This window comes from Populus trichocarpa, chromosome 6 (genome assembly GCF_000002775.5).
Source record: "Populus trichocarpa isolate Nisqually-1 chromosome 6, P.trichocarpa_v4.1, whole genome shotgun sequence".
Taxonomy (NCBI): domain Eukaryota; kingdom Viridiplantae; phylum Streptophyta; class Magnoliopsida; order Malpighiales; family Salicaceae; genus Populus; species Populus trichocarpa.
The window spans coordinates 24,399,885-24,415,165 of record NC_037290.2 but is presented as its reverse complement, the minus strand read 5'-3'; the positions used below and the strand labels follow the sequence as shown (position 1 = coordinate 24,415,165).

The 15,281-nt window shown below is 32.0% G+C and overlaps 2 protein-coding genes across 2 annotated transcripts; both read left to right on the top strand.

Annotated features, from left to right (window-relative positions):
* The first annotated feature begins 5,056 nt into the window (after positions 1-5,056).
* LOC7495720 (beta-adaptin-like protein A) lies at positions 5,057-10,468 on the top strand. The gene is made up of 11 exons (XM_002309532.4): positions 5,057-5,233; positions 5,309-5,825; positions 5,928-6,052; positions 6,168-6,366; positions 7,172-7,400; positions 7,515-7,681; positions 7,852-8,061; positions 8,335-8,445; positions 8,574-8,750; positions 9,249-9,698; positions 9,927-10,468. The coding sequence occupies exons 1-11, from the start codon at positions 5,181-5,183 to the stop codon at positions 10,215-10,217; spliced, it is 2,529 nt and encodes an 842-aa protein (XP_002309568.1). The 5' UTR covers positions 5,057-5,180; the 3' UTR covers positions 10,218-10,468.
* Positions 10,469-12,754: 2,286 nt separating this feature from the next.
* Positions 12,755-15,136, top strand: LOC7495719 (pentatricopeptide repeat-containing protein At2g30780). The gene is made up of 2 exons (XM_002309531.4): positions 12,755-13,126; positions 13,630-15,136. The coding sequence occupies exons 1-2, from the start codon at positions 12,767-12,769 to the stop codon at positions 14,623-14,625; spliced, it is 1,356 nt and encodes a 451-aa protein (XP_002309567.2). The 5' UTR covers positions 12,755-12,766; the 3' UTR covers positions 14,626-15,136.
* The last annotated feature ends 145 nt before the right edge of the window (positions 15,137-15,281 follow it).

The window sequence follows — 15,281 nt, the reverse complement described above, 5'->3', positions numbered from 1 at the left end:
TTGAAAAAAAATATAATTTCGTAAATTACTCAAATAAAATAAATAATAATCAAAATAATAGAGATCAAATCTAAAAAATAAAAAAAATGAAAGATGAAGAAATTAAAATAATAATAATTAACATTTCATAAATTATTTCAAATAAAATAAGTAACAGTCAAAAGAATGAGGACCAAATTTGATACATAAAAAATTTCAATCAAAAAATGATAAGGGAAAAGCAAATAACAATTATAAAAATGAGGACCAAAGTTAATATAAAAATTAAATTTTAAGAGATGAAATTGAAAAATAAATATTCAAAACAAAATATATATATATATATATATAGCAATCAAAAGTTTGAGGACCAAATTTGATATAATCAGCAAATAATATGACATTTCTAAGCCAAATTTTTCTTTGACTGGAAAGTGTTTTTCGTTGACCAACTTTTCTAATGGCAAACAAACACAGGAAAATTTAGAAAGTAATTTCTCGGAAAGTGAATTCCAAGAAACAAATATAGCCTTAGTGTAGTAACATGTCTTCCAATTGCTTTTATATTGGAATGATAAAAATAATTATTTTAATATTCATTTTCTCTCGTGAAAAAATAAAAATAAAAATAAATATTTTATCTTGCAAGTTCTTAAGAAACACTCCCACAACAATAAACTATTACAAAATCCTCTTTTGCTCGAAATATCATTACGAATTACAATATCCTTGTGATTTTTAACATACCTCCTTTAACAGTAAAGACATTCCGAGCATGAAAGAGTTTTTTTTTAATATAATTTTTAATTTTTTAAATAATTTTTATAATTTTATAATACCTCGAGTGTTGTTGCATAAGGGTGAAAGTAATAGTTTGTCGGTGTCTATTTAAAAATATAGTTACAGTTATTTTTTAAAGTGTTTTTTATTTGAAAATATATTAAAATGATGTTTTTTTTATTTTTAATATTAGTGTATCAAATTGATATGAAAACACCAAAAAAATATTAATTTAAAATAAATAAATAAAATTTAAATTTTTTCAAAAATATTTTTAAAACAACACAAACAAAGAGCAGTGAAAAATCTTACTGAAAGGAAGAGAAGGTGCGCAAATAGTTCAGCTAAGTTGGATTTTTTTTTTTCCCATTACAAGAAAAGAACTCCCTCTTTTTATGTACATATAAAAATAAAAGAACATTATCCGGATTATTTTTCATACTCGGATTAACTTTTTATTTAAATCAAAAGTTATTTCTAACCGAATATATTTATTTTTTTAATCAAAAATTCAAAAGTCATGCCAGATATAATATAAATCTAGCTTTTTTAAAAGGGTTGAAAAGGAACAATGAAGAAAGGGAAGTCGAATAAAAAAAAACCAAAAAAAAAACATAGACAATAGGTTTTAAATGTGTTATACAAGGTAAATTTTTCATCATATATATATATATATATATATATATATATATATATTACAACATATTCTAAATAGTGTGGGAGAATCACTATTCCCTCACACACAAAACACTATGGATTACAACAGTAATCCACAGTGCTTTCCTTTTTTTTTTGCTAATTTTTTCCTTTTTTGTTTTTATTTTTGTTTTTTTTCCTTTTTTTATCAAAATTATTTTTTTTTCAAAATTACTTTTTTTTTCAATTTTCCTATTTTTTCTTTTTTTTTCATTTATTTTTTCTTTTGTTTTTTCCAAAATTATTTTTTTTATTTTACTTTTTAAATATTGACCTGATTAAAATTTTTGCTTTGTAATTTTTTTCCTTAAAATACTATGAATTGCTACGATGTTTTTCCACATAATTTTTCTATTTTATTTCTTTATTTTTCAAAATTATATTTGTCAATTATTTTTTTAATATGGAGCTGATTGAGAATTTAGTTTTGTAATTTTTTTCTTTTAAACATCGTTGATTGCTACAGTGTTTCTCCGCATGGTTTTTTTTTATAATTTTCTCTGAAATTATCTTTTTTTATTTTATTTTTTAATATTGAGCTGATTAAAAATTACAGTTACAATATGTGAGGAAAGCACTGTAACTTTCCTTGAAAATTATTGTTGATTGCTACAGTGTTTTTTCCCACATGGTTTTTTTTTCTGTTTTTGTTATGTTTTTCCCTAAAATTATATTTGTCAATTTTATTTTTTTAATATTAAGCTGGTTAAGAATTGCAATTACAAGTAAATAAAAGTTTTTCCTCACAAAACACTATGGATTGATATTGTTTTTCCTCACATGGTTTTTTTCCAGTTTCTTTTGTGTTTTTTTTTGTAATATTTTTTTCCAAAATTATCTTCGTCGATTTGATTTTTTTTAATATTGAGTTGGTTAAAAATTAACTTTGTAATAAAGCTTAATCATGTGGGGAAAACATTGTAGCTTTGCTCATAAAACATTGTGGATTGTTATAGTGTCTCTCTGCATAGTTTTTTTTTGTTATAATTTTTTTCAAATTATTTTTTTCAATTTTATTTTTTTAATATTGAGTTATTTGTGAATTACAATTACAAGTCATTACAAATAAAGCTAAATCATGTGGGGAAGCACTGTAGCTTTCATTACAAAACACTGTGAATTGCTACAGTGTTTTCAACATGATTTTTTTTTCCTTTTTTTGGTGTTTTTTTTGTTTTTTTTTTCTAAAATTGTCTCTGTTGTTTTTTTTTTTTAATATTGAGCTGATTAAGAATTTAGCTTTGTAATTTTTTTTTCTTTAAAACACTGTGAATTGTTGCAGTGTTTTTCCATGTGATTTTTTTATGATTTTTTCCAAAATTATCTTTGTCGCTTTTTTTTTTAATATTGAGTTGGTTAAGAATTATAATTACAATAAAGCTAAATCATATGAGGAAAACGTTGTAGTTTTTCTCACAAAACACTGTGGATTGCTACAATATTTCTCTAAATGGTTTTTTATTTTATTTTATTGGGAAAAGTGCTATAGTTTTCCTCACAAAACATTGTCAATTGCTGCAACGTTTTTTCTCATGGGTTTTTTTCCTTCCAAAATTATCTTAGTTGGTTTCTTTTTAATATTAAGTTGGTAAAAAATTTAGCTTTGTAATTTTTTTTGCTTTTTATTAACTAAAAAGCTAAATCATGTGGCGAAAGCACTGTATTTTTCCTCACAAAACAATGTAGATTGCTACAAATCATTTTGTTCAGTCTTTAAGTTTTTGATCACCAACACAACTTTTTTTTCCGTCATGAAATATTTGCTCGATCATACCTTTAATTTCTATTACTTATCTAGCGTCGGTTCACAATTATAACACTATCAAGTACATTTGTTTTATAAGTCCACGGCAGCGCGCAGACATGTCATCTCGTATATATGAAAACTCTAGCTTGAATTGCGTATATATATGTGTGTGTGTGTGTGTATATATATGAAAACTCTAGCTTGAATTGCGCGTGCATAGATATAAACTTAAAAATTCAATTATAAGAGAGTGATATGGATGCTTTTGAAAATAGTTTTTCTTTTGAAAATATAATAATTTTTTTTTAAATTTTTTTAGTTTCATATACTTTATAGAGGTGAGCAAAAAAACTGAAAAACCGATTAAACCGAGAAAACCGAAAAAAAAATAACCAAAAAAACCAAACCGTGAAAAAAAACCGATTAAAATTTTGAAAAAACCGATCGGTTTGGTTTGGTTTTATAAGCCTGAAACCAAAAAAACCGAACCGAATCCAAATAAAAAAAACCGAGCCAAACCGGTTTTTGTCCAAAAAAACCAAACCAAACCAAAACCGGTCGGTTTGAACCGGTTTCGGTTTTTTTTAAAAAAATTCGGTTTAGTTACTTTTTTTATATAAAAACCGAACCGAACCGAAAATTATCACTCATAATGCTTTATAATTAATTGGTTAATTATACATGATATTATTATATTTATATAAATATATATTTATTATTAATAAAAACTTAATTTATTTTTAATATTCATATAATATTAGATTTATAAATATAAAGTACAAATAAAATCCATAAAACAAAAATGCTTTGCAAATAAAATTATAAAGTTGTTATAATTATGAGATTTTTATTGCATTAAAGCGTTGTTCATAAAATATTTCTCATCGATATTCTTTTAAATACTAAATATTTATTAGAGTTGTAAAAATAAATACATAATATATTATTTTTTTTATGAAAGGAAGCACGTGTTTTTGTAAATTGAGATATAAAAAATACATGAAACTAATATATAAATACCTATAATAAATTAAATTGTTTTATTTTTTTTTCTACCTCTCTGCTGAATTTATCATTTGATATATTTTAGACACGTAAAAAGTAAAATTTTGTGTTTTTTTTTTATGAATTTCATATATTTCCCCCCTTAACAAGCCACTCTTTCTGGCCCACTTATCCCCATTTTCCATTTCAATTAATGCATTCCGTAGCGTTAGGAAAATAAAAATAATATATATATATATAGAAAGAACTAAAGAAGAGAACAAGCCAGCTATCGGCTTGGCCTTCATTTTAATTGTTGGAGAAAACTACTTGTAATTTTTTTTATAAAAAGATTGGACATGAATTCTCAAACAAAAAAAAAATTAAATTTACTATTAAATAAAATTTATAATGAAAAAAAGATGAAATAGCATACTAAATTTTTTTCAAACAAATTTAAAATAAATCATTAATATTATATTTTACAACAAATTTATTTTACACCGCTCCAACAAATATATCAAAATATTATCAAAACTTTAAATCAAGATTTTTTGAGATAAAGCAAATTGTTTATGTTCCAAATTTCCAATAACTTCTTTATTTTTGTATTTTAAAAATATTATTTTTTATTTGAAATTAGTTTTTTAATATATTCATATTATTCTATATGCTAATATAAAAATAAAATTTAAAAAAATATCTATTAGCACCCTTAATTTAATTCCTTTATATCTATTCCCAATTATACAAAAAGAAAAGGGAATTAAGCTGTAACGTCATCGTTTTAGCAACTGTACTCATCACTAATCAGCCAAAAGTTCTCCGTAAATATCCAGACAACAGACCAATAAGCCACAGCCACCTCAGCCCGGACACGAATTCCTCTAATTAATTCTTCTCACTGTCTCGGTGTCTCCCTCTGCTTTTTTCACTTCGTCAGATCTCTCCTTCCCTACTCGATCTCACTGTACAAACCGCACAGAACTTCGGCATGGCTCCTCCGGCCCAAACTAACCGATCTCCGTCGCCATCACAACCGTCCGGGTAAGTGTAAAAACTCATCTCTTAAAATTACAAAATCGCCACCACTCCTAATATTTCATTTTTTTTTCGATACAGAAAAAGCGAAGTCACCGATTTAAAATCGCAACTCCGACAACTCGCCGGAAGTCGACTCCCCGGCGTTGACGATTCGAAACGCGAACTATTCAAAAAAGTAATATCATACATGACCATCGGAATCGACGTGTCGTCTGTATTCGGTGAAATGGTTATGTGCTCAGCAACATCAGATATAGTGTTGAAAAAGATGTGTTATTTATATGTTGGTAATTACGCGAAAGTTAATCCTGATTTAGCTTTATTAACGATTAATTTCTTGCAAAGAGACTGTAAAGATGAAGATCCAATGATTAGAGGACTTGCATTACGGAGCTTGGGTTCTCTTAACGTTGCGAATTTAGTTGAGTATTTAGTTGGACCGTTGAATGCTGGGTTGAAAGATAACAATAGTTATGTTAGAATTGTCGCGGTTATTGGTGTTCTTAAATTGTATCATATTTCCGTGACTACTTGCATTGATGCTGATTTTCCCGCGGTTTTGAAGCATTTGTTGCTCAATGATCAAGATGCTCAGGTGAAATTGTTGTTTTCGTTTTGATAAACTAGAAGTGATCAGGTTTAATGTGATTGCCGCGTTGTGTTGTGTTGTGTTGATTTTTTGGGGGTTTGTTGTTAGGTTGTTGCAAATTGTTTATTGGCATTGCAAGAAATTTGGAATGGGGAAGCTAGCACGTCAGAGGAAGCGTTAAAGGAGAGGGAGGCTTTGCTTAGCAAGCCGGTTATATATTACTTTTTGAATCGGTATGTTTTATTGAGAATTCATTTAAATGCCTGATTATATTGTGTTCGTTGCTTGAGAGGTTGTGTTTTCATTATAACAATTTTGGTAAATTCTTGATGTGTTTTTTGATGGCAGGATTAAGGAGTTCAGTGAATGGGCGCAATGTCTTGTGCTTGATTTGGCTGTGAAATATGTGCCCGCAGATAGTAATGAGATATTTGATATCATGAATCTTCTTGAAGATAGGCTTCAGCATGCGAATGGTGCTGTTGTTTTGGCAACCGCTAAAGTGTTTCTACATATGACATTATCTATGACTGATGTTCACCAGCAGGTGCTACTGAAAAATCCTTTTACTCCCAAATTATTTATTTTAAAGAGCAGGAAAACTGTACAGTTATGAGTTTTTTTAACAGTAAATACCTTGCATGTATGTAATCACAGGAGTGAGTTTTCATTGTTAGGAAACTTGGTAAATGTTATTACTTTATTAACACAGAATATTTTTATGTGAATCTCTTTGTTTGAATTCATCTGTAATGCAATATCTATGAAGGCCCTAATCCCCATAATAAATAGAATGCATATGGTTTTGTCATGGTGTAGATACGCAGAATTCAAGAATTTAAGTTATTGTGTGTCGTCCCAGCTTTAGTTCAGGAATCAGAAATAAAAACATCATCTAGCTAGTTATGTAGAACATGATCGTCCCGGCTTTAGTTCAGGAATCAGAAATAAAAACATCATCTAGCTAGGTATGTAGAACATGATCGACCATGTTAAATCACCCCAGATTGCCTTGATGAATAACTGTGAAAGTGTTTTGATTCATAGCTGTGAAATATTAACAATTCACATTGGGTATCCGTTGCACGGTTCTTCTTTGAGTTCCCTTCTTTATCCTAATAGCATTTCTACTACTTGATAGCTATTTTCCAAAGCAGTCAGGTACTTTAGGTCCAGCCTATTATCAAAAGTCAGACTTTTTATGGGGCAGCAAATCTGATTATTTTAAAAGAATCATTGTGGCTGTAATGTCACTCCAACTTTTATTGTCTTGGAATGATCATGCCTTATAATATTACTTTGGTAACCTTTACCAGACCAATGTTTTACTAATGAAAGATTTTGTTGATCAGGTATATGAACGTATTAAAGCCCCGCTGCTTACCCTAGTGAGTTCTGGAAGTCCAGAGCAATCATATGCTGTTTTAAGCCACCTCCATCTCTTGGTGATGCGTGCACCATATGTATTTTCCTCAGACTACAAACACTTCTATTGCCAGTACAATGAGCCATCTTATGTCAAAAAGCTGAAGCTTGAAATGTTGACTGCAGTTGCAAATGAGAGCAGTACTTATGAAATTGGTGAGTGTAAATTTTCAGTGTCATTTTGCAGCCTATGTGGCAAGATTTGAATGGGCAATTCTATATTCTTTCCACATGTTTGACTGATGCATGTCCTCATTGAGTCAATTTCAGTGACCGAGCTGTGTGAATATGCTGCCAATGTTGATATTCCTATTGCAAGAGAGTCAATTCGGGCCGTTGGAAAAATAGCACTGCAGCAGTATGATGTGAATGCTATTGTTGATAGGCTTCTTCAGTTTCTGGAAATGGAAAAGGACTATGTGACTGCTGAAGCTCTGGTAAGAAACTAATCTTCGGAGGTTCAATTATCCAATGTTAAGACTATAAACACCTGCATACTGCTTTATAGATTCCTTGAGAAAATACATAATGCAGTCAAATAAACAGCTATCCCTTGTTTGACTTTAACTATGAGCATCAGATTTACATGCTGGGTTTTGATATTCAGGTTCTTGTTAAAGATCTTCTAAGGAAATACCCTCAGTGGAGTCATGATTGCATTGCAGTTGTTGGGAATATCAGCAGCCAGAATGTTCAAGAACCGAAGGCCAAAGCTGCTCTTATATGGATGCTAGGGGAATATTCTCAAGACATGAGTGATGCTCCTTATATCCTAGAGAATTTAACTGAGAATTGGGATGAAGAGCATTCTGCAGAGGTAATTAAATTTGCTCAAGTTATCCTTGGCTTGCTGTGTTTTTTCCCCTTGTCTTCACACACGTCTTTGGCTAAGTGATCTTAGCATCTGGCATTTGTTTTTCTCATTGGACATGAGATTTTTCATTATACAGAACAAGGGGCATGATTTGCCTAATCTTCCACATCCATGGCTGTGATTGAGTTTGTCTGGCTTTTGCTCATAGCAAAACATTTTCATTAGAATAACAAAATACTGTTCACCATGTAAGTAATGAGTTATCAAATTGTGCAGGTCCGTTTACATCTTCTCACGGCAGTAATGAAGTGTTTTTTCAAGAGGCCACCTGAGACTCAGAAAGCATTAGGAGCTGCATTGGCTTCAGGTCTTGCTGATTTTCACCAGGTGTGGGTTGATCAGTATTTCACCCTCCCAATTTTTGTTTTTTATGGATCAACCTGTTTTGTTTATCTTAGTTTTAATAATAGTTAGTTTTTATTCAAATATTCAATTTAATTCACATTTGGCTGCAGGATGTTCATGACAGGGCCTTGTTCTACTACAGGTTATTGCAACACAATGTAACAGTTGCAGAACGTGTTGTGAATCCTCCAAAGCAAGCTGTTTCTGTCTTTGCTGATACTCAGAGCAGTGAAGTCAAAGACCGCATTTTTGATGAATTTAATAGCCTCTCTGTTGTGTACCAGAAGGTAACTGCTGTTTGGTACCCTTGGTACTTAATTAACTCATCCTTACTTCTTGGTTACCCATTGCCATTATCCTTTAGAATTGTTTTGAAGTTTTTGTTGGGGGGGGGGGGGGGTGGGGGGCACCTGAAAGAAGGTCTAGAGATCAGAAAGAAGAAATAGGTTTAGAGGAGTAGGCTGGTGTCAGACTGATACTCAAAACACACGTTCAGATTGTGCCAGAGTCATTAAGAATCAAGAAAGCAGTTCTTGTAACAATCTAACAGCACCTCAACAACGTAACAAACCTTCCTACTAGTATATTCTAGCTTTTTTTATTGTCAAAAAGATATTGAATTGTGCTCGATTGAAATCACTTCAACAAAATTTTGTTCCACTAGTTACAACCCACATGCATTATTACCATCCTCATATTTCTGCTTTTGGCCGGTATCTCTGTAGAACAGCTGAAATTGTTTCAAGATATGTTCTGAATTAACTGACATTAAAAAAATCTTGCAGCCCTCATACATGTTCACTGATAAGGAACACCGAGGACCATTTGAGTTTTCAGATGAGCTGGGCAATTTAGCTATCAGGACAGAATCTGATGTTCCAGTTCATGTAGTCGAGGCAAATGACAAGGATCTGCTTCTAGGTACTTCCGAGAAGGAAGAAAGCAGAGGTTCTGGTACCAATGGTTCTGCATACACAGCTCCTTTATATGACACTTCATTGCTATCTACTGCTACACAAGTACAACCAGAGTTGCCAATTTCAAACCCTGCAGCAGCTGGCCTGAGTCCACAATCTAGCTTGGCCATTGATGATCTACTTGGTTTAGGTCTACCTGCAGCTCCTGCTCCTACACCTGCTCCTTCACCTCCTTCTTTGAAGCTTAATGCCGGAGCTGTCCTTGATCCTGGCACTTTTCAGCAAAAATGGCGTCAACTACCAATATGTTTATCAGAGGTTTGCTTTATGTTTATGAAAATGCTTGAATTCATTTTTCTGTCTCCAGCTCCGAGTATAAGTCAAGACTTGTGGGGTAAAAGTTGTGGTATTGAAACTTATGGATAGAATGAGATAGCTTTCTGATTCATTATGCGTAGGCTTACTTATTTACAGTTAGCTTACTTATTTACAGTTAGCCCCACTGGACTTGCACTCATCTTTGTGATGGATCGATCATTGTTACAGGAACTCTCTGTAAGTCCTCAAGGAGCTGCAGCATTAACAACACCTCAGGCCCTTCTCTGGCATATGCAAGGCCATTCCATCCAATGTATTGCATCTGGCGGTCAATCACCCAACTTGAAGTTTTTCTTCTTTGCTCAAAAAGCAGAAGAGTCATCGATCTTTCTTATAGAGTGTAAAATCAACACATCATCAGCTAAAACACAAATAACTATCAAAGCTGATGATCAGAGCATGTCTCAAGCATTCTCTACTTTGTTCCAGTCAGCATTGTCCAGGTTTGGCACATCATGAATGTCCACAGTTTTTTCACTCGAGCTCCCAGTAGGTAGGGCTTTTTTTTTCTTGTTTCTGCAAGGAAGATTGAAAAGTGAAAAATGAAATAATGAGGAGAAAAAAAAAATTATTGGACTGCTGTAGATGAGTGTACAATGAGATCGAAAACAAAGAGTTCTTCCTTTTTGATTTTTCTTGTCACATATTTTTGTTTGCTTAAACTCCATTTCAGTTGCTCAACATTTTATAGAACCATGGTAATTGTTGTATTGATTGTGTTACTGGGTTGCCCTTTTCTTTTTCACTCCGATGTGATTGAGCTTCCATAGGGTTTTTTTTTGTGTAAGAAGCAAATTAGGGACAAAAGTCATTGTAATTTCTGGGTGCCTGTTAACATCGTGAAGCTATTCTTTGTGATCAAGATGTGTCTGTAATCTTAGTTGCCACTGTAGTCTCCCCCTCCCCCTCCCTTGAGCAATCCTAAACTGGTGGCCCCTGGAATGAGGGTAGACAAGAATGTGGGGTGGGAACGGAACCATGGAATGGAGCCAGCTTTGGACCTAGCATTCCTTGTTTGGCAATAGCTGTTTGTTAAGATATAGTTAGAAAGAAAAAACCAGTCTGGTATGGTTTTTGTTGGCAACCACCGTATTCTGAGTTCTGACCGGTGACTACTGAGCAGGGCAGGTCAAGCTTGAATTTATCATATGGTTATTTTGCAGCATGATATTAATGAGAGTTTATTCAAACTAATTTAACAATAATGTGAGGTCTTAATTTTCGCTCTTTATAACATAAAAACACAAATAATCTTCTAAGCCAAATATCAAAGAGCAATGACAAGAGCTGCCACCTCTACACATTCCTTTCCGATCATATCATGCACAAACTATGGAATAAAATCCAGCTCAAAGAAATGATTTTATTTTTTCATAGATATTCTAAACATCATGAAAATGCTAAAATACTTCATTTTAGCTCACGCATTACACGTATATGCTGTAAATGCTGCCAAACGATGATGGTGGCGATAGATTTGTTTTTGGTTCTGTAAGGTATTCCCGACAATTATTTAGAATTAATTCTTCAAGGTTCTGCCGGACATTCTTGCATGAGAGTGTGGTTGTAGTTATTTTTTAAAATATTTTTGTATTGAAATAAATTAAAATAATATTTTTTTATCTTTAATTTTTTTTGATATCAGCACATCGAAACGATTTAAAATATACAAAAAATTAATTTTTAATAAAAATTAATTTTTTTAAAAACACGGGTACAACTACACTTTCAAACACTAACTACTTTTTCCAATTTTTTTTGCTGCATTTATAAATGATTAGAGGCTATTCCACTCAGGACAGCCTGTGAGATAAATTAAGTACTTGGTACTTAATAAGTAAAAAAAAAAAAACGAATAAAAATTAAAAATTAATATAAAAGTTATTTTTATTAATTCTTTATTGAATAAAATTGTTAATACATACACACAAGATTATTTAGTGAGTAATTCGGTAGTACGTAGGGATGAGCAAAAAAACTGAAAAACCGATTAAACCGAGAAAACCGAAAAAAAAATAACTGAAAAAACCGAACCGAAAAAAAAACCGTTTAAACTGATTAAAATTTTGAAAAAACCAACAAGTTCGGTTCGGTTTCGGTTTTATAAGCAAAAAACCAAATCAAACCGAAACCGAAAAAAACCGAGCCAAACCGGAAAACCGAGCCAAACCGAAAAACCGAGCCAAAACCATAAAAAACCGAGCCAAAACCGGAAAACCTGAGCCAAACCGGTTTGAACCGGTTTTTTCCCTAAAAAACCAAACCGAACCGAAACCGGTCGGTTTGACCCGGTTTTGGTTTTTTTTTTAAATTTTTTTTTGATTTGGTTATTTTTTTTGATAAAAACTGAACCAAACCGAAAATAATCACCCCTAGTAGTACGTTTAATTGTAATATATTTTCCTGAACTTAAATAAAATAATATCTCTAAAAAAAAACCTTGATTTTACATCCTAAAGTTTTAATTTTTTTTTAATTTGCCATTTTTATTAGGATTCTATTAATAAAATAATGAAACAACCCATAACATTCTTCTGACTCCTCTCTCTTTCTATGCTAATAAAAAGTATTAAAGTATTCAAACTTATGAGGTAACTTACGAGGGTATAGTTTACTGGTTAATTTAATTTTTTAAAATTATCAATTTAATTTTTATAAATTTTATGATTATTACTGAATCATTAATTTTAAAATTTATAGAATTAATCAAGATACATGTAAATTGATCTGAACACTCATGTTAATTAAAAAAAAAAATTAAAGTACATCAACCACCTAAATCGAAAGAAAGAGAAATCAAGAGGATTTTTAAGATTTCCTGTCAATTTCTATTATACAGGAATAAATTCAAGAAATCTTAAAGTTTAGCGTGCAAAATCAGAATTTATTTTTGTTAAACAAAATATTTATTTCAGGGATATTTTACAATTTAGCGTAACAGTATAAAAAATGTGGGAGTACTTGAATACCCGTAGGTGTAAATAAACCACACGTCACGCATCAACGACATGTCGTCTACTGTTAACTCTACTGGGACTGCAAAATACAAGTACTTTGGCAACTTGAACCTGAGAAATAATGTAGAAACCATGGCGTTGGTACTCAGGGGAGTTCCATCATTAGCTAAACGAGGTTCAAGAATCCCTCAAATTATTCAATTATTATTTCCAATTCCATTCCAAGCCCAGCACTCCTTTTCCACCGCTTCTTCTTCTGATCCTCTTCTTTCAAAGTTGCTTCAAACACCAACCTCCAAAATCATAATTACACTTGATTCAGACCACAGTTTTAATCTCAAAAGTTCTCAACTTTCATGGGATCCTCTCATTACCAATCTCAGATCTTCCTCTCCTGAGAAAGCACACTTGGTGATTACTCTCACTTTCTCTTTTCATTTTTTTTCTTGTCTTCTTGTAAAATGTAAGAAATGACAGGTGAGAAAGAAAAACAGTGGAAATGGGAATATGGGTTTTTCTTGTTTTTTTTTTGGTAGAGAAAAATGAGTGATTGGTTCTGTTCTTGGGTCGTATAGCAAGCTCAAGAAGAATTAAAGACTAAAGAGTAGAGAAATACAAAAAAGTTTGGTTATTTCTTTTATATAAAGTCAAAGAATTTGAGCTTGATTAAATGGTTAAGTATCATAATATTCAATTTGTCGTTGAAATTTTGACTGATGGTTTTAAAGAAATTCATTTTTGGAAGAGTTTGGAATTTCTTTTAGAATTATTTTTCGTAAAGTTCAGCTTATTACAGAACTGAAAGTTTGGTTGAATTGAGTTGTTAAGAGTTATAAAGTTATGATTTTTGCTCAATTTCTTTAGTAGATAAAGGAGAGGTTGCTTATTTTTTTCTTTTTTGTTTGATTAATCAGGTTTTAGAATGGAGATTGGGGAGAATGCTTGATGATAATGAGATAGATCATGATGAATACTCCAGTTTAATATCTCTTTGTGGAAAGATTCAAAATGTGTCGCTTGCAATGCACGTGTTTGCTTCGATGGAGGCTCGTGGAATTAAACCCACAACTTCAGTTTTCAATTCTCTTTTATATGCTTGCTTGTTATCAAGCAATGTGATAACAGCTCTTAGCTTGTTCGAGATAATGGAGAATTCCGAGAGCTATAAACCTAATTCTGAAACTTATGACAAGTTTGTAGCAGGGTTTTCGAATTTAAGAGATGTTAATAAAATGCAAGCATGGTTTGTGGGGAAAAGGGCTGCTGGTTTCTCTGCTAGTTTACAAAACTATGAGTGTCTTATTTCTGGTTGTGTTAAGGCTAGAGATTTTGATACTGCTGATAGACTATATGAAGAGATGATGTCCTTGGGAATTATGCCTAGTTTACACATAATGGAATGGGTGCTGGAAGGGCATTGCAAACGGGGAAGCTGTGATAAAGTTAAAGAGTTTTTAAATTTTTTGCTGGAATGTAAGTTTGAGATCAATGGGAATATGATTGAAAATGTTGTCAGGCTGTATTCTGAGCTTGGGAAAGTGGATGAAATGGAGATGCTACTCGAAATGTTAATGGAGTTCAATCAGGTTGGTGAAGCATTATTGCAGCTGCACTGTGGGATTATAAGATTCTACGCCATGCTGGATAAGTTGGATGATGTTGAATTCTCTGTTGGGAGGATGATGAGTCAGGGGATGTCATTTAAAAGTCCAAGTGATGTTGAGAAGGTTATCTCTTCCTACTTCAGGCAAGAGGCTTATGAGAGGCTAGACTTGTTTCTGGAACATATTAAGAGCTACTATAAGCTCACTAGATCAACTTATGATTTGTTAGTTGCTGGTTACAGAAGAGTTGGATTGATGGAGAAATTGAATTTACTGATGGAGGATATGAAATTGGCAGGAGTATAGTGTCCTGGCTTTTGATGCTAAGCTCTAACAAATTCAGATGGGCTCTGTTAAGCTGTTAACTTGGTAGGATATTACAGGCTCAATTGAATGATGAAGTCTATTTAGCACTGAAGTTTCAAGGGTTGAATTTGCCAAAACAGGTTCGCAAGATGTGATTTAAGGATATGCTGTTGGCATATGAGATCCTCTAATAGGTTGACATTAATTAGTTCCTCCATTTTCTGAAGATTGATGCCGAGTAGCCTCCTGGAGAAACCCGAGTAGTTCGGTGGATTCCATTTATGCTCTTGCATTCAGTGGACCATGCCTGCACTATTTTTTTTTAAACTCAAGCCATGGAGTGAGATATATAATCAGATAACACTCTCTAAAACCTTTTTCTTGGAAGACGAGGTTTTTCTTTACAGATTAATGGTTGTGTCCCCTGCTTACGCTGCCATTTTAATCGGCAAATCTCTGCCATATGTTGTTATCTGAGAGGAATTTAAGCATGGTTGCTCGACTTTGTTTATGTTCACAGTTTGATATTATACCAATCAAATTACAATAGGATTGTACTTCCCAGTTCCCATTGTCTAGCATCTTATTCATGTGAACAAGTGTTCTAATGGGGCATGACCATGACCATACGCAAAAGACAACGAGTTATATGGTGG